General features: G+C 42.2%; 1 protein-coding gene across 6 annotated transcripts; it reads left to right on the top strand.

Moving 5' to 3' along the window:
* The first annotated feature begins 817 nt into the window (after positions 1–817).
* nfat5a (nuclear factor of activated T cells 5a) lies at positions 818–24,895 on the top strand. 6 transcript variants are annotated; one of them, XM_078790322.1, is made up of 13 exons: positions 10,811–11,851; positions 12,374–12,502; positions 13,967–14,029; positions 14,584–15,220; positions 15,307–15,490; positions 15,811–16,001; positions 16,088–16,260; positions 16,632–16,766; positions 16,861–16,913; positions 16,983–17,115; positions 17,194–17,372; positions 17,449–19,504; positions 19,693–24,895. In XM_078790322.1, the coding sequence occupies exons 4-13, from the start codon at positions 14,628–14,630 to the stop codon at positions 20,091–20,093; spliced, it is 4,098 nt and encodes a 1,365-aa protein (XP_078646448.1). In that variant the 5' UTR covers positions 10,811–11,851; positions 12,374–12,502; positions 13,967–14,029; positions 14,584–14,627; the 3' UTR covers positions 20,094–24,895. The 6 variants fall into 6 exon arrangements, with proteins under 6 accessions (XP_078646446.1, XP_057930543.2, XP_078646436.1 ...); XM_058074560.2 differs by lacking the exons at positions 10,811–11,851; positions 13,967–14,029 and adding an exon at positions 819–1,157; XM_078790314.1 differs by lacking the exon at positions 13,967–14,029 and having other exon boundaries at positions 10,803–11,851.
* Positions 24,896–24,930: the final 35 nt, after the last annotated feature.

The following is a 24,930-nucleotide window of genomic DNA, read 5'->3' as shown; positions in this document are numbered from 1 at the left end:
CGGTATCGGAGCTGCTGGCCCTGTATTTACCATGGTATCAGATTGATACCAAATCTAGCGGTATCGCACACCACTAGTGTCCCGTCAGGGGTCATCATAGCAAGTCAGTTACTTTGTCTGGCTTAGTTTATAGTTTATTCCTTTCTTTCCCAACACTTTCACTTGACTTCTCTTATAACTGTATGTTTGGGCCCTGGCATTTAAATACACACACAAAAAAATACAATAATCAGTTTAATTGGCCATGTATGCCAGCAGAAACAAAGAATTTGACTCCAATTAAATGAGCACCCACTGCCCATATAGACACTTAATAAATAATTAAAAAGTAAGATTAAGATGTGCAAAAGCAATAATAACATAATGACAGTTCAATTAATGTCAGTGGGTGTGTGACTAATAGACTGAGTAATAAAAATAAGTAATAATGCTAGGAAATGTAATTTGTTACTTTTTATGCATGATGCAGGTAAAAAGACATTGCAGCTACGATTGCTTCCTTTTGAGGTCCCCTTAATCGAGGCTCTGAAGTCAACTTTTGTTTAGATTTCCCGTTGAGGGTGTACATATAATCAATATAATAAATTGAAATATAAGCATATTTGTATATGTCTATGTTTTTTTACATTTCCTTACAGTGATATACGGCGGGAAGTATACTATTTACAGCTACTGCTGTTATAAAACCAGAAGCCAAGTACTACATGCATAAATCGTGCATTACTGTATAATAAAATTGCTCTCCAGTGTGATTTGTCGACCTTGCACTTGAGTACGCATGCGCAGCACAGAGGGGCGGGGCCACCCATGTGTGTGTGTGTGTGCGCGCGCGCGCTGGTCTCAACGTAGCACGTCGTGTTTCCCTTCCTCAGTCTCAGCGTGATGAGACGTGCTAGTTAACGGATTTTTTATTTTTTCGTATGAAAAGTTTTGCATTTACCCTGCTTTAAAACCTTCTTTTAATGTCGTTTTGTAAGACATTCCGCTCTTGGGACGTAGCACAATCTGTTGACCAAGACGAAAAAAGACGACTTCGTTTCTACTGAAGAGTGTCCGCTTCCCCTCCCCTCCATGAAGCGCTGCGATGCCCTCTGATTTTGTATCGCTCCTTAGCTCGGACCTCGACCTCAATTCCCCCAAATCTTTATACGCTAAAGGTAAGACATTTTGTTAAATGAAAGTCTATGTTGGTGACTCTTGGCTCTTTTTGTTTCGGCTTGGATGCCCAGACGGATAGCTCCCGTTAAGCTGCTAGCTAGCAGGAGGTTAGCTGTTTAGCTGGTAGCCACTAAGCTAGCTTACTTAGTTAGCTGCAATTGGCTTCTTTGCTACAGGCGACTACCTGCGTGCTTGAGCTGCCCTTGTCACATGCCTGGCGGAAGACGGATGGCTTCGGTCGCTTGTCTTTGTTATAACACCACTATTACCGATAGCGGTTATCTACCCGGTACACAGTAGTTGCTTTGCTGTAGATTATATTTACACAGATAGCTAGCCATCCGTCTAATCACTAGCACATCCAAACTACGCGTGGTGGCTCGTCGCATGTTTTTTTTGTGCGCGGTTTAGTCTGCACAAGTGTGTGTTGGGAGAGATAGCGTGGTTGTTTTGTTGCCTTTGACAGCCTCTTGTTTTTTTGGGTCCGGCTTGACTTGAATGTGAAGTATCCAAGTCACATGGTCTGATTTCACAAAGGTGGTGCCCAATTGATGTGGCTGGCTGGCTGGCACTGAAAATGGGGGAGTGTTGCTATGGTGCAACCAAATGCCACCATTAATTCCAACTGAAAATTAATTCCACCTTAAATACTGTTGAAAAGAGTCTGCCAGCTGCTGTGTTTAATTTTAGGGAGAAGTGCTTTTTATCACCACTAAAGAACTACTGTCGAATCCAGTCAAAAGCCTTTTTTGTGGCTTTGTACTGGATTTTCATCTGTGAATGCCAAACTGTGTTTATTTATGTTTCTGCATAGTCACCACATTGCCCCTTGTGATGCCATTGTAAACCTTTCAAAGTTCGAGTTGTGTCATTAAATTCTCTGACAAAACACTAGGGGCGGCGTTGTCCAGAAATCAACTGACTTAGCAGCCAAGACACTTGACAAGCAACCTTGCTTGCTTCCATCATAGCTAGTGAATAGGGGTGACTGAAGAGATGCTAATTGGCGTGTTTGTCGACTTCTCCAACCCGATCAACAGTGCATCAAGTGCACCTCCGAAAGATTGCAATGTCACATCGCAGAGACGTAAAGGCTGTGTTTAGGCTGCGTTGTGATCCTTTGGAAGTCCTGCGTCGTGGTTGAGCACATTCCATACGGTTATTCGCTGAAAAGCTTGGAAAGGTGCTTTCCATATATCAATGTGTGGAGTAAAATTATGGAACAGACTAGGGCCGGGAATATCTGGGTACCCCATGATACGATTTGCAATACGTGTCACACGACAGTGATAATATCTTGATAGAGTCAAACACAAGCGAACGTCGTGGCTTTACATGTTTGTCATTCCACCCTTTTGTCCGGAGCAGAATGCTGAGAACTGTTGTTAGTTATTATATATTTTGTGTTTATTCATTCGTCATATATAATTTTGTATTTCAGTATTTACTCATGTATGTATTCTTTCATTATTTAACGTCACCCTATTAAAATTGTGGACTCATCCATAATTCTGGAGATGGTAGTACATAGCGAAGCATACAGTCAGACTTGAGGCATCAAACTTTTATTTTCAAAAGTCGTACAAGTGTAACAAGAAGTTAACCTACAAAATTACTTAAGTACTCACCCATCACTGTGGGGCTGGTGGAAGGTGAGCCTCGTCATATTTAGACTAAACACAAATGAATTGACTGTGATCAATCTATTTCTCTATTATTAATGTCGTCGAAATACTACCCACTTTTCCATATAGTATTGTACTGAGCAACCAGCACAGAGAGGCATGTACCACATGCTTATATCACAATAACGTCTATTAATTGTTGATCATAATCACTTGTTTCCTTTTTGCCATTACTTTGTGGTGTTTACAGGTATATTTTTGTACATCTTAAAGAGGACTACCATTTTGATGTTCACTGTAGTTCATAAGTATAATGGCACCACTTCAACACCTATTGTGCTGCTTGCTTATTCATGAGCAAGGGGTGTGTTACATTAGTCGTAACCAAAATACAGACTTATTCATGTTGTCAAGGTACTGGTGTAGCGCAGCTTATTATCCCCACTGGTTGTTCACATTGTGATTGCATGTCACTTAAAATAATTGCAGCAATAACCTTTACCTGCCTGCCGTCCCTTTGTGTGACCGATGGGTGCCATTTCAGTTTGATTGCAATGCGAGGAGGGCGATTTCATGAACTAACAGTAAACAAATGTTCTGTGTCCCTGAAGTAGCTCACTTCAGCCTGGCAGAGCCTTTTCTATTATTATATATAAATATATTGTTTTTTATTTTGCATATTTGCATGAAATGTCTGTATGTGCTTGTATTGGGGTCAGGTCAGCGCAGTCTAATCAGAGATTTAGTTAGAGACATGGTGCCTATCGTGCAGTGGGGAGAAGGAGCAGCTGGGTCAAGTTGAATTTTGGAACACTTCTAACAGCAGTTTTGCTCATGCGAATTTGAATGGTGACACTGCAAACTGGCCATAGGTCACCCACAAGAGGCAAAGAATGATGAACATTTATTTAATATTTTCCTAAATTGCAACATTAATAATAAATTGGAACGCGGCCCTCAATGAACAATGAAATCTCGGCCACAGTGCAGCTACTAGAATACTCGATCACTAAAATATTCGATAGCTGCAGCCGTAATTCTCATTTATCCAGGTCGTTGTATACTCGGGGCATTGAATTGATCACAGCTGGACTGCTTGGGTTGTTTTCGGAGATGTTTCGCCTCACATCAGCAGTTCATGCTCGAAGACTAGACAGTAGAGTTGCACTGTCCAGGTCAATAGATTGAGTGCGCTTATGCATTCTCCTTCTTAGGCATTCCCCTTTTGAATATCACAATCTTTTGTACGGGTCATTATTGCCTGTGACTTGCAAATGTAATTTACTTTATTTCACTATTGGGAAATTAGGAAACATGTTTTTTAATTGTCAATTGATCATTTTGTGCATCTTTCGCTTTGAAGCTAGTTACCTGCGCTTATCCACACCTGTCTGCTAACATTTGTCCCACAAGGTTTGCCAATCAGACAAGGGGAATGGTATCTTTAGGAAATGTGAACAAGTTTATTCTGTGTCCTCAAACGTTGCAGCAAAGGCCTTCAGCAGAACGAAGGAGCATAATAAAAAATATGTCTGACAAACAACAACAATTCATCCAGAGCTGGGCCGTAACTGTTGAGAAAACATGTGAAAACACTGTGAATGTGAAGATCTGGCTAGGACCGTCTGGTGTCGGCGTCACATGCTCCACATTCTCCAGATGCGGAACACATCCAACACACAAAAAATGACGTTTTGGTTTCATGAGCACTTTGATGTAACTTATTACAACAAATGAATCACACCAAACAAAATGGTGGGCATATACTGTACATGGAGTGGGTTCGTCTAGCTAGGGAGTCAGAGGCTGTGTCATCATATTCATGAGGAAGAAAGTTTTCCTTCACGATGCCATGAAAACTTCAAAAGCAATCGTGTCAGGCCAAATTCTATCTTAAGTGTAGAAAACAAGTGAGGGAAATAATGGATTTTTCTCACGTTTGGTCCTCATACACAGGCTCTAGGGACACATTGCTGTTGGAGCATCATTAAAAAGTCGTCATAGGACAGGACCCATTAAGCACAATACCAATGCCGAAACACAAATAGACAAAAAGCCTCTTTTACACCAAGATTGCACAATATCCTGTAGAATTGGGCCTCCCGTCATGCTTGCCTTTTCTTGTTTACACAGAACATGTAAATGTAGTCAAAGCGTCGCCCAGTCGTGTGAATTTATATAGGCTTCCAGCATTCAGTAACAGAGGTATGTCAACACCAGTGGCTGCTCTTGCTTGTCCCATTTACACAGTAATAGATACGGCAATGGTTTGTACCACCGCCGCCTGATTGTTTATGTCTTGTGCAGTTAACACAGAGCGACATGGCAACATACCGGTGTCACATTACAGGCGTGAAACTGTACAAAAGGGGCTAAAGTAAACTGCAGAGGCTTAATATGATGGACAGGCTGAGATTTTGACAAGTATTAATGTACTGTATTATGTATTGTATTGTATGCTGCAGCTAATTGACAATCATTCCTCCAGAGTGGATTGTTTACGTGGTTGCACTTTGCATCAGCTAAGATGTTGAGTAAGATGTTTTCTTGTTGGTTGGAGAAAGAAGCTTAGAAGATTATGCGGGTGTTGTTCAGCATTTGTGTCTTGTGCAGTGATCACACTAGCCTTTTTATTGTGCAAGCTAATATGGTCATGGATTTTAGTTCAGGTTTAGTTCTCGTCAGTCAAGCGAGCTTAGGGTTTTTCACTCGATTATATGATACAGAACATACAGTATCTCCACCAATCATATAACAGGAACATTAATGAAAACATCACAATCCGCATGCATGCCAGGCCATTAGTTGACGATTGCACTTAATTAAATGGGACCTGTTATATGTGGTGAGTTTGAGGCTCGCGATGTGATCATCCGTCATGTAGTAACTATGAATACCCGGTCCTAAACTGATGTACTTGTAAGCATGGGCAAAATTTGGGGATTAGTGCCTTCCCACTATGGATTTGGAGCATGCAGACACCATATAGAACTTTTAGTGCAGGAGGAACTTTCATTGTGTGTAGTTGCAAAAAATGTGTACTGACCACATTAACCCTACCAATGTTGTGCCAAGATCGCCTGCACAGTAAACGCCCTCACGTCCGGCCTCTGAGCACCATGGCACCGGCGGTGCCGCTGACAAAGTATGTCAGACAATGAGTGCTTATACTCGGGCAGGCGAGGTGGACACAGCGCCCCAGCGTCCTGGTTCTCCGGAGCGCCACCACACCAGCATTGCTTCTGACAAAGTGTGTTCGACAATAAGCGCTCCCCCTCAGGCAGGTAAGGTAGAGGCAATGCCAACGTTAGCACTTTTTGAGTTTATACACGGTGAGTCAGGTGTTTCCAAAAAGACTTCAAAACATCTTTCACCAACTGATCAAGAAAGGGAACTGGTATGCTGTGCTCTCTATGGTGAAAACAAAGCTCAGGTAATGTCAGGCTCTAGGGCAATGAAAATAACTGAACCTCAACTAACCTAATGGAGTCAATGATTAAAGTCGGTCATGCAGCCACTTCGTGTCTAAGTGTTGAAGTGGATCCGTTTTTTGCAGCTTTTGAGTTTCAGCTGGTTAATGGAAAAGGGTAAGAACAGTTTAAATGAAGATGTGACAGTGATGCGACAATTAGCTATGCTAACTCCTCATCACAGCCAAAAATAAGTCTTTTCAGAAAAAAAGGGCTGTAAACTCTTAAGTGCACAGGAAGCCAATTATCTGCAGGTCAGCCGGGCTTTGCCTCTGAATTTCACTTTTAATTTGTTCTCTCGCTTCTAATTGCATTTCACAGTTCACACATCTATTTTTAGCGGCAAATGTGAGTGAAACACTCATGCGGTAGAGACACGTTAATGAGTGGAAACACAGAGGGGCTTTGACACAACAGAAATAAAACAGCTCTTGCTTGAGGTCCAGCCTGATTTTCCATTGTCCACCATTTGCAGTTGTCAATGGAGCTGTACACTAGTGGCACTTACTAACTTTAAGTTAGTTGAAGGAAACATAATTAAATAAAAAAATTAGGAGATTAAAGACAAAGTTAAATGAAGCTCTGAAAAAGAAAGCAGCACATTTTTTGAGCTTACCGTGTTCTGGGTCACAGGAAGGTACATCCAAGAAGATTTACAATGTATGTTGCATGGAGCACGGGTGGTCAAAACACTGTCATGGTGGGGGAAAGGGTTGTTAGCGGGGATGTTAAAAAAACACGGAAGTAGCCACAGCCGTGGGACAACGCACTGCGTTAATAACATGTTAACGTAAGTTTCCTTTAATGGCAGTAAATTTTGACACACGATGAACTAACCAGTGTTTTTTTACTGGCTGTTGTGTTTTTTAAGACGTTTGCTCCAGTCCTCAGGTAAAAAATCTTTGTGGTGAATTTTGAGAGTGAGGGATCCACTCTTCCGTCTGTAAATGACTCTGAGACTAGCGATTAGCGACGCGCTAGTCCAGCAGATAAAAATAGTTTTTCATGTTTTCATGCTTTGTTAATGTACAAGTCAGTTATGTAAATGGAGCACTGTTGCCGTTTTTTTAGTTTTGGGCAAGTGATTCCAAAAAAATGGGAAGTTCCTTTTTAAAGGAGAACTGCACACATATTTTTCTCCCTTTTCTGTGCATTCTAACAGGAGAAAACATGTTAGTAAGAGCTAGCTAACAATGCACATCATTGGACCTACCTAACATTTATTGTTTCATATACATGCGATGGTCATGCATTAACAAGTACATTGACAATATGTAGTACTTACGGTATATTTCCGTATTTTGATTATTTAAAACATTAACTGATATTAAACGGAACTTGTTTCCTGGGCACATTGATTTCAGAGCCCATATAGCTTATGTAACTTCCGTCAACTGCAGCAGCATACAGTATGCTGACAGCAAACAGCATCTTGTTGAGTCTTCGTAGCGAAATTGAGAGCCCAGTATCCACTCTTCTGCCCACTGAGACTAGTGGCTTGTGAGGCCACAATTTCAAAATTTTTGCGAACTCAGGTTACAATATATACGTATAGTGGACGTGAGAAATGTAGACTAGATGAAAATTTGCTTTTTTTAAACCCTTAAGAGTCAGCCCTTGGTGTGAAGGGCATGAGTAGCTCTTTTGTCTGTTGTTCTGTGGCTGCAGTGTTACTGTTATCTGTTCAAGAACGCAATTTAAAAGCCAGCACTTAGATTTAAAGATAATTCCTGCGCTGCATATTTCTCAAGTACACCAAAAACATAGTCATTGCGGCATCTTAATTCATTCAGCATCCCTCCCCATCCTAACCTAACCACAAAGCCAGCTGTAAAGAATAAAAATGGACCAGTGACCTTGGTGTTTGACAAAAGCCTTTTCGGTATGTGTAATGTCAGCTGTGCATGCCTCTGACGCGAGGCAATTTAATTATGTCCAGTTAGTCCACCTGTGTTTGCTTACTCAAACCCACCTTGACCTAAACTTGTCCAGATGTCTTCTGACAAGCTATAAAAAACTAATGTAAATTATAATGGGTTAGGGATTCAATCTCATATTGTACTTACGCACTACAAATATAGCAATTATAATATTGGTTTCGTTGTTTCCTTCATCTTTAACATGTGTTAATAAAACGGTGTTTTTTTTTACTCCAGAGTTTTATCATTTTCATTGAACCTTCTGTCAATATAGAGAGAACCTTACCACAAGTGCCACTATTACCACTATTTCGGCGAGCATGCCTCGGTTGAGTTTTTCTATTGGCTTTCTATACTGTTAGTGACTTACAGTGAATAAAATATGTATTCAAACACCCTGCAGTTTTGCGAGTGCTCCCACTTTGAAATCATGGATTCACGGAATCACAAGAGACAAAATTGTAGACCTCCACAAGGCTGTAAAGGGCTACGGTGCAATTGCCAAGCTGCTTGGTGAGAAAAGATCAACTGAAGAAGCTAAACATGGCTGTCAATCTCCCTCGGACTAGGGCTCCAAGCAAGCTCTCACCTCGTGGCATATCAATTATCCTAAGAAAGGTGAAGAATCAGTCCAGAACTACATGGGAGAGGAGCTGGTCAGTGACCTGAAGAGAGCTGGCACCTGTTTCCAAGGTTACTGTGGGAAATACACTAAGACGTCAAGGTTCCCCTGCTTAAATCGGCATACGTCCAAGCCTGTCTTAAGTTTGTCCTTACCATTTGGATGATCCAGAGGAGTCATGGGTGGAAGTTATGTGGTCAGATAAGACCAAATACCATTCAAAAAACACCATGCTTACAGTGAAACATGGGGTGGAAGCATCATGCTTTGGAGGTGGACAGGACGACTGCACTGTATTAAGGAGAGGATGACCAGGGCCATGTATTGCGAGACCTTGGAGAACAACTTCCTTGCCTCAGTTAGACGATTGAAGATAGATTATGTCTCTCAAGGTGGACATGCACCTAAGATGACAATATCAAAGCAGGAGAACTCGCGAAATTGCAGGGTGTTCAAATACTTATTTTCCCCACTGTAACTATAAAAGAAATCAATATTAACTATTGACTTCTTTTTTAACATGACAGTTGTCATATACAGTCAATCTAAACGTAGCCATTACAATAAAGTCGGCCATTCTTTTCAAAATAAATATAGAAAATGGTCAAATATAATCCTTTTTTCTAATACCAAACCTTTAGTTATGCTCCAATCCTCCGCCAATAACAAAAGAAGTAAATATGAAGGAGTGCCTGGTTTAAGAGGACATTAGCAGCTGTCTGTCTGACCTCTTGGTACATTTGTGGTAGTGCTTGTGCTAAATAATTGACTTTAAAACTTTGCTGGACATTGCGAGTCAATCGTTTTCAGCGCGACAGACATCGCACACATTCCTCATATTGGAGTTTGTGCCAAATTCTAAGGTGGTGAAAATTATTTTTTTAATGGTCTGGATTCGAAGTACCTCCATATTACTGAGTTACTGCTTATTCCTTGCTGACTTCTTTCACTGCAGAAACGCTAGTCTGTTAGCTTCAACTAAGCAGCTGGGCTTCTTCTCCGCCTTGCGTATACAGGCATGAGGGAGATACAGCGCAAATCCAGTCTATCGATATTAACGATATGGTTGATTTTGATATCATGCTAAAAGTAAATATCAATATTTTTAAAATATCTATACATCACCCAGCCTTAGCGTATCCCGATGACAGCATTGTAATCTAGGTCATATTAACTTGTTTTCTTGTGTTATAATGCAAAGAAAAGGCAAATAAATATGTGTTCATGTTTCACATAACGAATGATGGGCAATTTTGTTTTTTAAGTACAGCCAATAGCAATCATCGTAAATAAATTAAACTGCTGCATTGACACGCTGGGGCACAGTCTGGAATCAACTACTTGTATTGGACCAGGACACTCCTATAAATAAGAAGGAATTATTAACTGCAATCCAATGGGAAATAGTGACAATAAAAATCATTCCAACTTTAAATAAGAAAAATATATAAATGAAATAAAATCCAGACTTATGTTAATTTCCAATAACCCATGGTAAATTTCTACAGACAAATTTGAATAACCTTTTATTCTCTTGGCCCATGCTGCTGCGCATTCAAGTGCCTCGCACTCCATTCAAACCAGTGCAATGACATGGATTAATCCAGTGTTGACACATCATATTGCATGTCAACCGCACTGGTACCGTGACCCGCCTCATAATATAGGTCAGACACAGCAGCCCAAATTTGTCAAACACCCATTTCTGATGTCCCAATTGCATCATGTGAAGCGAAAGTGTATCATAATCCTGCTGTTTCAGATGCACACTCTTGACTTGGCACACATTAATACGGGCTTAAGGCAGTCTAAATGTGCAACCACAGACGTGCAACCATTCACACTCAAGGCTGTGGGGTTGTTTTAAAGACTAATTTAGATTTAGGAGGACTTCACCCATGTACAAAAACATACTTTTCTTTATACTACGAACAAAGGTCACTTGTTAGCATTTCAGTATTACTTTGGAGAGAGTTTGTTGTTGGGAACAAAGTTGTTTTTGTGATTTCTGTTTTCTTCATATTTTAAGAGTCCTGATCAATTTGTCATGTTTTTACCACTTGAATCCCCATGAACCCGATGCTATTCAGTTTTGCGGAACTGCAATTTCCTGCTGGTAATAACGCCAAACCCTGCGGACAACAACTTGTACATCCGAGACGACTATCTTCTTAAGACAGATTAGCCTGTGACGAACAATAAGCAGGAGACTGTGTCTTGTCTGTCACCCCACCCCCACCATGCCATGTGAGGCTTTCATGTGAGCAGCAATAACTTCACCTTGTCTCTCCGTCAACGGCGTTGCTGATGTCATTGACAAGATCATGTTTCTTGTCACTTTCAACATTCTGCTGGTGCTCAGTCATTGCTGAGTATCAGATTACTACTACATATGCCTGGCGCCGCTGATGCACAGCTGAAATAGCCATGTTGATACACTCCTTTCTCCTAGCAACTAGACTACCTAATCGCCTATGTATGCCATCAAGTGAGGTTTATTCCAGGGGCACCACGCTGCTTGGTAATGGGCTTCTAGGAATCATGTTGCTATGGCATGTCTCTCTGGGTTGCAGCTCACTAAACAGCTCCCACTGGCAGATATTTGTATTCACCCTGTCATGCCATTTTATGTCAATTTCACTAGCAGAATGTGTTTGGAGATCTAGGAAATGTTTTGATCATGATACCAGGTCTTTCATTAATTCATTCATTTTCTACTGCTTATCCTCACAAGGGTCACAGGGGTGCTGGAGCCTATCCCAGCTGTCTTCGAGGTGGACTGGTCGCCAGCCAATCAAAGGGCACATATAGACAAACAACCATTCACACTCACATTCATACCTATCGGACAATTTAGAGTCGCCAATTAACCTAACATGTTTTTGGTATGTGGGAGGAAGCCGGAGTACCCGGAGAAAACCCACGCATGCACGGGGAGAACATGCAAACTCCACAGAGAGATGCCCGAGTGGAGCTTCTTGGCCAAGGGTGGAATTGACCTGGTGTCTCCTCACTGTGTGGCCTGCGCGCTAACCGCCGCCGTGCAGCCAATACCAGGTCTTCTTTTAAGCTATTCCAGGATTTATTTTGAAAGTAATATTGAAAGTGACATTATATCTGTGAGACTACCTAGCTGGTTGTGCTATCATCCTTGATGAGCTTTTGTTATACAGTGTAAATATTTTACTTCTGACTTGAAGTTTCTCACACAGCTATGTACACTGCCCAAAATACTCACTGTAACTTTTGGGTGTTTATCTGAATCTTGATGAAATTTGGTACGCCCCTTTAACGGGGAACTGCACTTTCTTCACATTACTATAACATTTAAATAAGATTGGCTGAAAACATGGCCGGCATGGATCTTGCATGTTACAACGGCTCTTTGGGAAATGAGAGCATTCCAAGCAATCCTATAAGAATGGGAGCTCTTGTAGCTGCAAAGAAAAGATTTTCAGTTCCTGTAGGTGTGACAGTCACGTTTCCCTTATGTTTGCAGTGTTAGTCTGTCATTTTCTGTCCCCAACACTTTTGAGAGAACTTAAATCATAACCCCCTCCCCATTGTCTCGTATTTCAGAGTCTGTATATGACCTCCTCCCCAAAGAGCTTCAGCTTCAGCAGTCGACCACCCAGACCGACTCAGCCACCATGAGCCAGAAGAGCGGGGGAGAGGCGGGGCCTCCTCCATCGGCAGCCTTGGCTTCAGGTGAGCCACCGAATCAACAGATGAAAGCCATGATCTGGGATCAGTCTACTCGCAAATTGTTCCCCCAATACCATGTGGGGCACAAACATGCGGTGATAGAGGGCAACTTCACCCTTTCACCGGTTACTAAAGATAAAAAACTTTTAAAACTTTGCAAAGACTTTGCAATCATAACAGCAGGGGCATGCTGACTGTTAGCCTTTGTGTTCAGGATACCATGTTCATCAACACTGCAACTGCAGTGTGCGCATGCGTCTCTCATCTTAACCTAATTCAACTCTTGGAAAGGGATGGACTAAACCCCAAGACAGAACGGTGTCATCTCCTTAATGGTTAATAATGGTTAATAAATAACCATCTTTTTAAAACATGAATAAGATAAAGTAAATATAATTTTAATGGAAACATCCAGGGGTTCTCCATCCCTGCTTGTGGCTGTTCTCTGCTTTTGTCCTCTCTCTGGCTGGCCAAGTGAGGTGTGGCCTTCTCACTTGTGACACAAAATCAACGGAGTGACATATGTTTCAGATTTAGGGGACACTCAAATGGTGAAGCTATTCTTTGGTTGACTTTGGAGGTGGGCCTCAGGGCCACTCCAAAAACAATTGATATTTTATTTACTTCCTGTTCATCATTTGAACTCTTAAACCAAAGTGAAATGATGTTCTAGTTGTGTTTTTGCACTTACAGGATCCTAACACACGACATTCTTTTGACATTTCACTCAATTTTTGCTGCACGTCTCCTGTGATGCTTGTGCTTGATGTTTTTTGTCACTTGGCTTTTTTGGGCAGTTGAACATAAATATTTGGGTCATCCACTCCTGTGAAAGATCAATTGAGCATCACCTGGCACTGCAGATCAGGACTGCTTACGGACTTGAATAGCAATTCATTCAGGCATTTGGTTTTTTTTGGGGTTATGAGTAGTTTGTGCCAATTTGCTATTATTTCAGTCACCACGTCACTTTAGAAAGCGTGTGGTAAAGTCTTTGTTGAAAAGGAGTTCCTACACTTTAGAGAAGTTGCCAAATTCACGACATATAAAGGATTTATTTTTAATGAAAAAGTGAAGTTGCCCCTTGAAATGATTGGACTGAACAAATTCATGTGGTCTGATCTTGGATCATGGTTCAGGAGAGCCGATATGATTTATATATGGGAACAATTTAAGTCTAGAAATACGTCTTAAAGAGCAAACTGGTCAAATAAGTTTTTGAGAGAGCTCCACTTTTAATGCATCTTTTTTTCTATCCTGACCCTAAGCAGTGCAGATCGGAAGCATGAATGCTGTAAAGTCCCTCTGAGGATGAGGAGCCTCATGAATGCTTCAAAATGTAGAGTCGACATCACAAAACAGGGCTCCCTTCACAATTTTAAGTTATCCAATTTACTGATTGACAGAAGTTGAGTCTTGAATGATCAGCTCTCTTGTTGCTCATTGGCTGTCTCATTTTTATTGCAGGAAGTTCCCTCTGAGGCAGGGAGTGTCTGCATATAAAATGGTCTGCAGTTCACTGCTCCATAGGTCAGAGGCTTGTTTATTCTGTCTCTATGGCTACGCTCAGTCCCAACAAAATCTTCCAATTGGCATGCGCAAAATACGTTTTTACTACTGAATGCACATTGCACAAAGTGTAATATAACCCTGGCAACCCTGGCAAATTTAATTTGACGCCGCATTACCAGCTTGCAAATTGGCCTGTACATGAAAGTTTTGACCAGATTTTGTTATGTTTCTTTCTGGCAATGTGTATGTTACGAATTTTGTAGCTTGCTTTTGTTTTTGTAAACAAAGCATGTCAGTTTTGTCACATTCATTTATTCGAGAAAGGGATTTTTAGGAATCAAAACTTTGTGGGACCAAAAGTACCCTTCTCAACTTTAACTTCAGAATTTTGATCAATGCTTGACCGCTCTCGCATGCACAGTGAGGGCATAGGACCCATAACATTCTTGAAATTACAGTTGGGAAGAGGGGAAATCAGTTCAAATCATGTACAAATTCAGCTGCTTGAGTGGGACTGCTAGCCTTCTCCGTGTAACATCCCTACTGACTTATCTGTCTGTATACTCATGCAGATGCAACATCTTCCACCTCCAGCCCCTCTGCCTCCTCCTTGGCGATGGGAGCCCCACCATGCTCTGGCATATCCACTGGCCCCGCCTCTTTGTCTTCAGACCATCACAAGGCCCCCCAGAATCTTCACTCCTCTGGAGGGGATGGCGCTGGCGCTATAGCTTCAGAAGTGCAAGTCATGGAGGGAGCTGCATCTGCTCCCAGCAAGAGCAACAGTGGCGCAAATGCTGCAGCAGGCGATACTGGGTCAGGGCTCGGAGTTCAGCAGCCTCAGAACACCCCATCAAAGCGGAGGCCTGTATTGAGCATATCTCCACCACCTGAGGACCTGTTTGATGACAGTCAGATGTCCTGCCTAGAGGAGCCCCCTGTAGCTGGAGCACCAGGTCCAGACTCAGAGCAAAGCAGCAGCATGTGGGCTGACGACTCCGTCTCCAACTTCAGCTTAGCCAGTTCCTTTTCCTACAACGACAACACTGAGGTGCCACGCAAATCAAGAAAACGAACCCCTCGTCAGCGACCTGGCCCAAAGCCTGCTCCTCCAGAGGACAGCATGGACGTGTTTGATGCCGACAGTGCCAAGGCACCTCACTTTGTCCTTTCCCAACTTGGCCCAGACAAGACCAGTCCTATAACCAGGTGGGTATCCCAGTCCTCAAGGCGCATACAGTAATGTAACAATAATTTGTCCTATTAACGTCATCTTGTGGTTTATGATTACTTAGCTCTCTGGATTCAGGTACTGCGGTGAAGGGTGGCTCACTATCTGCCCAGTTCCCCCCGAAAAGCAGTGGGAAAGAATTAAAGATCCTGGTGCAACCTGAAACTCAGCACAGAGCTCGCTATCTGACCGAGGGCAGCCGAGGCTCTGTCAAAGACCGTACACAGCAGGGATTCCCCACGATTAAGGTTTGACAAAGGAGGCCACCGGCTTCTTCTTGGCATGGAAACAATGCAAACACTGATTAAACTAAGACCAAGGTGCCAGTTGAGACATATTGAAACAGCCACACAGGTTCCTTGGGTAGATTAGTGATGACACAACCGGAGAACCCAATTCAAAAATTAGGTCAGTTCTAACCTTGCAGTAATAAATCCAAACTGGCTCAACACAGACACACAGAAAATTATTTGAACTTGTGATCTTTGATGCTCTATCTCGGCTTACTGTGTGTTTGTCCATTTATTTGTCACATTGTTTTTAATGACCTAATTTTTTTTCCCGCCAGTTGGAGGGTGTTAGTGAGCCAGTTGTGCTGCAGGTATTCGTAGCAAACGATGCAGGCAGAGTGAAGCCACATGGTTTCTATCAGGCCTGCAGGGTAACTGGCCGCAACACAACCGCCTGCAAGGAAGTGGACATTGAGGGCACCACTGTTATAGAGATCCCTCTTGAGCCCAGCAATGACATGACACTTGCGTAAGGGCTATTTCATGTTGATTGAGAATGATTTCTTAGTGCACATTGTTAATATATTACTGTTCAATTGTGCTACACTTGTTTAGGGTGGACTGTGTGGGAATTTTAAAGCTACGCAATGCCGATGTGGAGGCACGCATTGGTGTGGCAGGATCCAAAAAGAAGAGCACGCGCGCTCGGCTGGCCTTTAGAGTCAGCATCCCCCAGACGGATGGCTCCATGCTCACTCTACAAGTCCCCTCGTCGCCCATTCTGTGCAGTGAGTAGGAAAACCAGTCGAACAAAAAAAAAATCAAAATGGTATTGCAACTTTTATTGCCATGCTCCTTTAGGCAGAAACAGTTAAAATATAAAGTATTCACTGTGAGGTGCAGTGTCGGGGGGGCTTGAGAGGCAGGGGAGACTACTGATAAAATTTATTCAAGGTTGACTGGTCTTTTAGTCTATTTATTAATGCTTTAATAATGCTGGTGGCAGCAACTTATATAGTGTTTTTTGTACAGGTAAAAACATTAATATTACAGGTCGTCAATAGTATTTCACATTGGGGGTGGGGTTGAAAACAATAACATTCTTTCCAGGATGTGACATGAAATAATTGAGAACCACTACCCCTCTGCAATTCTCCAGCCCAGCCAGCAGGAGTACCAGAGATCCTGAAGAAGAGTCTTCACTGCTGCTCAGTGAGAGGAGGAGAGGAAGTTTTTATCATCGGAAAGAACTTCCTCAAAGGAACCAAAGTAATTTTTCAGGAGAACATTGCAGGTGTGTAAATTGGTTTTGTTGGTATCCAAATTTTGTGGATACAAACCTGTGACTGAAGAGCAAACCAATAAATACTATCATCTACATTTTGTAGATGATAGTTCCTGGCAAGCTGAGGCCAAGATAGACATGGACCTTTTCCATCAGGTAACTGCAATTGACTGTAATGTTGCTTTAAATTTGAATACATTTCTACATTTGTTTTTTTTCCCCTAGAATCATCTGATTGTGACAGCTCCTCCATTCCACAACCAATCCATAACTTCCCCTGTTTCTGTGGGAATTTTTGTGATGACCAATGCTGGTAAATCACATGAAGCCCAATCGTTCACCTATACACCAGACTCAGGTAAAGTGTTTCCGTCTATCTGGTACAGTCTAAGCTCTCAAGTGTCATCAAGCTATCATGTTTGCTTCTCATCCTCAGCTGATGACACAGACACCCAGACAGTAAAAACAGAGGCAACTTCCTTCAAGACATGTGTATACGATAGTCAAATCAAATCAGTGTCTGACCAAGCTGAATCTTCGGGTCAGCCTACCAAACGAGAAGAGGACACACCAATGGAAGTGTCTAGCAATCCACCGCCCTCAAATGTCTTCAAGGTAGGATTCAATCTGCAAAACAGAAATGATCAGTCAAAGCTCATTTGCTGACATGATTTTTCTGTTCATTTTAAAGCAATCCCCGAACCCAATTGTCGCAGTGCAGCAAACACTGGAGCTCAGCTCCAGCCCTCATTCAAGTGGGGAACCATTTCAGAGCGCAATGTCCCTTCAACCGGACGATGTGGAGCTTCCCCAGGTGCCCCCAGTCTTCCCCAGCCTCGAGTCCCTCAACTCCATACAAAAGCAAGACATTGCCCCAACCACATCCTTCCCAATGTCAGGAGATCCAACAATTCCTCCTGTGACACCGGAGGTTCCCCAGCAGTTCCTGAGAGACCCTCAGGAAAGCCTGCCTCCTGAACGCTCAAACAACAGTGGTGGGGTGGTGGTTGTAGCTATGCCCCAAATAACAGCACCCTCTCAGCCACAGCAGTCGCAGGTTCCTTTGTTTGCCCAGGAAGGAGTCACCCAGCTGGAGAGAGCTGTAAGAGAGCTCCAGGCTGGAAGTAACACAGCCCTTCAGCAGGTTTTAGAAGCAGCTGTAGTCCAGCAGCAGATAAACTCTGTGCTTTATAGCACTACACCCACTGCAGAATCCCTTCAACAGCATGTCCAAGAGAACATGAACAGCCTTCGATTGGGAGCTGCAGATAATTCGCTGTCGCAACAGCAACAACTGCAGATGCAGCAACAGCAGCAGCAACAACAACTGCAACAGCAGCAGCAGCAAATACAACAGTTTCAGCAACACCAACAACACATACAACAACAGCAAATCCTTGATAATCTTCAACAGCAGCAAGTCATCGGAAACATGCAGATCCAACAACAACTTATACTACAGCCACAAGACCAACAGCAGCTACAGCAGCAACATATGCTGGAGAACATTCAACAACAACAATTGCAACAGAATCAGCAGCAAGTCATGAATAACATCCAACTCCAGGATCAGCAGCAAAGTCAAATTCTGAGTACTTTACAACAACATCAACTCCAACAGCAACAAAGCCAAGCATTGAGTAACCTACAGCAGCAGCAGATGCAGGAACAGCAAGCTTTGGAAAATCTACAACAGCAGCTGCAGGCGGAGTTGCTCCAGCCTCAGATCCATTCCTCCCCCCAAGTACAGCAGCCGGTCTCCCTATTGCAGCAAGCAGGTGAGATGCTCACCATCCAAACCAGCTTCCCAACACAGCCCCCATCCCATACGTCCCCCCCACAGCAGCTCTTTCAGTCCCCGGGGCCCATTGCGGATACACAGGGCTCCCAACAGCAGGTTCAAGCTGCTCTGCTCCAGAATACGCTTACGGTTCTGACAAGCGGCAGCCTCACCACAGAGCAGCAGTATCTTTCCTCTAACACTCAGTCCCAGCAACAGCAGCAGTTGACATTCATTTCCACCATGGACACGTCTTCCAGCCAGCCTCAGTCTGTTGCCATGTTTCAGAACCAGCCTCAAGCTCAGCTGTCTCAAATGCAGCAACAGAGCACCCCCATGGAACAACAACAATCCCCACAACAGAGTCAACAGTCACCGCAAATTCCAATTGGGCAACAGGGATCCTTGTTCCAGACCATACCAAACCATTCACAGCCTAACCCCATTCCCCAGAGCCAGCTGTCCCAAACTCCGCAGGCAGGTCTGCTCCTCTGCACAACTGATCTAGACCCCCAGGCCATTCCCCAAACTATTCTCTTCAGCGCCCAGACCCAAGGTCCTTCCTCGATGGGTGGCATCACTGTTGGAATTCCGCAGCAGGAGCCAGTAGAACCCATGTCCTTCCAGGATCAGACATCAACATCCGCACAGAATCAACAGCGGAGCCTGTTCCAGGAACAGCAGCTAATGCAAGTAGGCTCAAGTTCTTCTAGCGTCCCCAACAGTCAACCCGTGGAGCTTTTCCTACCCCAGACATCCCTGTCCAGCCTCCAGAGTACTCTTGGTTCACAGGATCTGAACAATCAGGCAGCGCCCCCCGGCACAACAATTTTTGTGGTCCAAGGGACTGTGGGTGTGGTGGACAACCCTGGCCAGCAGCCCCCAGAGCAGCTTTTCCAGACAAATGTGGGTGATAATGTAGCCCAACGAGGACCACCAAACCTGTTTGTGTTTGGCATACAGAATGGTAAGCTACTCTCTATACTGCTCATCCTGTTTGGTCATGAACTGGAACTTGGTCCCTTGACTAAGCTATGTAAACCACTATTACTACCAAAGACTCGATTAAAAGCTCCTGTTTTGTTTCTTTTTTCAAGGCCTTGACCATTCTACTACTACTTCAAATTGACCATCTCCATTTTCTCCTCCTGCCAGACACTCCCCAGCTCCTCAACTCCCCTGGATCAACCCTTCCAGTTCCGAGCCAAGCCCCGAACTCGGGTCACATGCAGCCCCTCATGGAACAGCCCATCTCCCAAGCTGCAACCTCGATGCCGCCCACCATGCACAGCAGCTTACAGGGCACTCTTCAGGCACAAATGCAGTCCAGCTTGGAGAGCGCCATGCAGAGTAGCCTGCAGAACGCCATGCAGACAAACGCCCAGGTGACCCTGCAGCCTGGTCTGCAGACCACCATAGACACAAGCCTGCCGACTCCGATGCAGACCAATCTTGAAATACAAAGCAGCTTACAGAGTACACTGCAGGGGTCGATATCGCCGTCGTCCAACATGGGCAAAATAGAGGACCTACTGGAAAGCCTACAGAAGCAGTGAGGATGTCCGCGGGACCACGTGGAGAGAAGGTGACGTGTAGCCATGCACTCTCAAAATCAACAAGACTAGCGGCGCATGGTGTTTTGGGCCAATGCCACAAAACTTTAAAAATAAAAAAAAAAGTATATTTAAGAGTTAAATGCCCCATTTTACCTAAAACCCCCAAATGATGAGTTAATGTAACTCATTTTTATTAACTATTTATCATAAATTATAGCCTTTGTATATCCATTTCCTTGAATTGATGATCTGCCTTTTGTTATTACCCCTCTTGCAGGATCAGAGGGGCCTGTAATAACTGCTTTATCCGTAAGTCTGGGGGGGGGGGGGGAGATGCAGTGTTTTGTTCTCAAGAGTGTTTTAATAATGTTGGGCCTATGAGCGGGGCAAACCAACCAGGTTGTTTTTCATGGAAAAACTGGAAGGAAAGAAAAGGAATGTCACTGACTGAAGCAAACTTGACAAAAGCGCGATGAGCAGGCGGTAAAACAGTTAGCCATGGATTCGACATCCAATTGCAGAAAAACGTCGGGCTGAATCTCATTTTTGGAGTGTGGAAACTCTTTTTTTTGCCCCGAGCGGTGACGACTGTAGGCAGGCTTTGTGGAGCAGCTAATATGTATTTTGAATAACTGAAATCTGATAACAATTAAGGCTCTTACATTATGCACATTTGACAGGAGGGCACTTTCAAGATCATTCAAAACTATGAATACACATTTGTCAAAAGTGGTTTGAATATATTTATTGTTGGTGTACTTTCAAGTTTAACACTCCTGAATGAGATTTAACCTGGTTAAATACTGTGACTTCTCTCTGTGTTTCCATGCGTGCAGGCCTCCAAATAACTATGAAGTTTGTTGTATCTTTTTGTCTTTGAAGGTAAACCTTTACCGAGTCATTGTGGATAGAAACTTTACACTTGTGAGTGTTGTGTGGTTTTATAGACATTTTATCTCAAGCACTTTATAACCTCTTCTGTATAACCAGCTAATCCTTTCATCCATCCACGCATGCATTTGTACACAGCAACATTAAGACTTAAAAAGCAGAGGAAATGAACACAAAAAAAAAACTAATTGTCTTTGTGCGGGATAAAAACATCACAAACAACAATTTTTCATCTTAATGTCTCCGTAGTTTTAATGTCCAAGGCAATTATGTAATGAAATTATGCTCACAGCTCAATCGCAATTTTTATTGTACCAAAGACTGTTGGGGCCACACTGGAAAGAAAAATATTTTAAAAATTAAGTTGCCATCATGAGAATGAAATTGGAATTTTTATGTGGAGGAAAAATTGTAAAGTAAAATGACCATTTATATATAATCATTTTGTAGTAAGAGAATAATTACAGATCTTGAATAAAGTCATAATATTACAAGAAAATGTTGTAATATTAGAATTTTGAGAAAGAAGCTGCACATTTGATGAGAATAAGATTTATTTTTTTTGTCCTAACAATCTTATTGAAAATGTTACTAAACGAGTATAACTAAAATAGAATATATGAAATATATAAATTGCTGCTGTTTCACTGGATTGAATTCGTAATATTAGCAGAATCAAGTTGTAGTTTTTCAAGAAAAAAGTTTTAATAGAGTATTGTTATAATAGAAACTGTAATTTTAACAAAAATGCAATTATAATGAGAAAATATTTTGAAGTCACAGTTATAATGAGAAGCTCTAAAAATTGTAAAGGTTGCACTTTTACGGGAGTAACTTCAGAATGACAATAAAAAGGGGGAACATAAAAACAATAGTCCACGTCACATCAGCATCATCATCCATACAAACAATTGAATATAATTTTCCTGTAATAGCATTATAAACTATAAAGGTTGTTCCGGTAATGAGACTGTATTCACGTTCCTTTTTGCATAATTTAAGAATTCCTTTCAGTGTGACCTTAATGCTCCTTGGTAGAATTGTGGTCCAATCCCTATTTAATCAGTGTTTGAATTTTCTATTGGCTTTTTCCATAAGGCTTTATTGAATATTTTGTTCTTTTTTGCCGACTCCTCTCCGTTCAGACTGCTGTTTTTTTGTGACTTTCACTTGTTGGGTGTGAAACAGTTGGAAGGCACCGTGTGAAGTTGGCATCTTCCTGACTGTGACAATGGAGGCTGCTATTTTGATTCCACGGTGCTATGTTACAGCAGGGATGGGATTCTTTCTTTGAAATATCAGCTACGCAGGCATTGCAAGTTGAGTGGACTGGACCACAAACCAAAGCTCCCGTCATCAAATGGTCTCGCGTCGGTCCTTCAGAAATCCTGTTTACTCATTTCTATTGCAGCTCTTGTATGTACAATGGAGAGGAGCATATTGTATTGTAAAGGTACTTTTAGTTACATTTCCACCAACTTTATAACTTGGCATATCTACACCAACATGGCGTCAAGCAAAAAAAAAAAAAGTCCCATTTTGACTGACATCGCTCATTAAAAAAAAAGCATTTGTTTACATCTACCCGTGTCCCGTCGCTGTTAGTGATCCATTTTAAAAGTAAATTATCTTTTTTAGAATTTTGTATCTGTGTATCAAATGTAGACTATTTTTGTAATTTAAAAAAATAAACAAGTGCAGAATATCAGTGCTGGTATGTTGCCTGAAAGCAAGCGTAGGTGTGGTGAAAAGAAGTCAAACTGAATTTTCTTTGAAGTTCCTACAATGGAAGTCCTGATGTGGGTTTAGGTCACTGGTGGTCTTTTTTTTTTCTTTTTAACCCCAACCCTCCTTGGTCATGCATCTCAAATGGCACTTTTGACTCACACAGTAACTGTAGGGCAGACTCTAGGGCACTAGTTTCCAAGCATTCCATTCCCATTTGTGTAGGGGAGCTAAAGAGCACATGATGGTGATAGGTGACATGGAGTATGCCTCTTAAAGCCATGCTAACACAAAAGAAGAAGAAACTGCTCATACTAACACAAAAAGGAGGAGACGGCTTCAGTTTTATGAATGTAATTTTTTACCTCATTGTATGTGGACATCAGACCAATTAGATATTGAAGGGCGCACTCACACTGCTCTGCTCCGTTATACCACATCATACAAGGACACTTCATTTGAACTCCTTTTGTGTCCGTCTATTTATTTCCAATAGTGACAGGTGGTAATTACCATTAACAGGCACCGTATGTGGGGGACTTAGGACAATTCAAACAAAAAAATAACGGTTTCCTCAGATTTCCAGGCAATTTTCCCTGTATGCACACTCTATAGTGCTACACAGACCATGACTAATAAGAATGAAGTTATGACACTGATAAACTGTTACTTGCTGCTTGCTCTTCTGACTCTTCCACACAACCAAGTAATGTTGGAAAGACGTTGGGCTTCAACAATTTTGTTGGCTAGTCCAGCTGCTTACTGGACCATATTCACAAAACAGTCAAGTGTGAAATGCCGTATTTCTTTTGCTGGTCGGGAATCGAACTCCAACCAATTTGTGCCTGGTGGTCTCCTCGTTAAGAATTGCAGACAAATGTGGGAGACATTGCTAACACAGTAAACAGAAGCAGCGCTTGGGGGGAGGGCTTAGAGTCTATCTGGCCTACAGCGCACGCCCATATAAAGAAAGCCCAGCAATCTGTGACATCACAAACGACCAGTGTTACAACGCGCTCTGAAACCCAAGCGTTTTGAGCCATCACAAACTTCTTTCAGGGATCACTTCCAAATGTGCAAACCTCATTATCTGACACGATAATACAACATTCTAACGACATTTATAGGTCAGAAAAGTGGACAAAGCATAATAGGTCCCCTTTATTAAGAATCAGGAGGAGCAAATAGTCAGGATGATGGATCATAATGAAATGGCATATGTTCTCATTCGTGAGCTAAGTGTGAGTGCGCCCTAACTAAGAAGTGGCACCGACTGGTATTTATGTTGTTTTTCATTAAATTGACTTTTCCGCTGGAAGAGAACCACAGGATGGCGGTGAACGACAAGAGCACACCAAACTTTTACACACACACACACACACACACACACACACACACACACACAAAGACAAAAACGGCTTTTGTCCTTCATGGGTGTAAATGAATATCCGTGTGTATTTAAATGTGAAAATATACTGCAGGGGTCATTTCAATTGTGATGCTTTCTAAAGAACTTTGTGTGCCTTGATAACAAAAAAAAGAAGAAAAAAAAAAGATGTTTTCTCTGCTCTGTTTACTGGTGTTTCCTCTGTGTCCTTGCTACTTTGGATCCTCCTACGTTTGTTTCAACTACAGCCCACACTGGTTTGTTTTACTGCTAATGTAGTTTTCTTACTGATACAGTCATATCAGTTCATGTGTTTGCCACCAGTCTTTTTCTTTTGGATGCCTCATGAGATTTGTACACGTGAGGTGAAAGGGAAGAAATTGAGATTGTTTCTGCGAGTGTTTTGGGGTCTTTGCATTTACTATTGATTAAAATGCTTTGATTTGTTTAATAATAATAAAAAAAACAGCCATGAAGTTACTGTTAATTGCCAATAGCGTGAGCTGTCTGTCGTCATGTACTGAACTGTTTGCTCATCCATGTTGCTTTTTGTCCCACACTCCAACTCTGTGTGTGTGTGTGTGTGTGTGTGTGTGCGTGTGTGTGTGTTGCGTGAGCTTTAGTATATTTAGCCTTATAACCCCCACTGTAGGGATAATGGTCAACCCCCCAGTGTGTTATCATTCATCTGAATTATATTAACATGTATTTTGCCTTGGTCTGGACATTTGTATACTCTTCAGTTTATATCTGTAATCCTGCTGCTACATTAAATTAATAAAAACTAAAAATGAAAACTTTAATTCTTTGCATCCTTCATCATCCCACATTTAG

The sequence above is a fragment of the Doryrhamphus excisus genome, linkage group LG1, assembly GCF_037039965.1.
Source record: "Doryrhamphus excisus strain RoL-2023G ecotype Guam linkage group LG1, RoL_Dexc_Guam_v1.1, whole genome shotgun sequence".
Lineage (NCBI taxonomy): Eukaryota > Metazoa > Chordata > Actinopteri > Syngnathiformes > Syngnathidae > Doryrhamphus > Doryrhamphus excisus.
This window is presented reverse-complemented; position numbering and strand designations above follow the sequence as displayed.

Excerpts from the sequence above, each read along its gene's own strand:
- nfat5a (XM_078790310.1), top strand. The coding sequence starts at position 11,671 with ATGTTTTTGGTATGTGGGAGGAAGCCGGAGTACCCGGAGAAAACCCAC. Across the intron at positions 16,002-16,087 it reads AGCAATGACATGACACTTGC|GGTGGACTGTGTGGGAATTT; the intron begins GTAAGGGCTATT and ends ACACTTGTTTAG. Across the intron at positions 19,505-19,692 it reads TGTGTTTGGCATACAGAATG|ACACTCCCCAGCTCCTCAAC; the intron begins GTAAGCTACTCT and ends TCCTCCTGCCAG.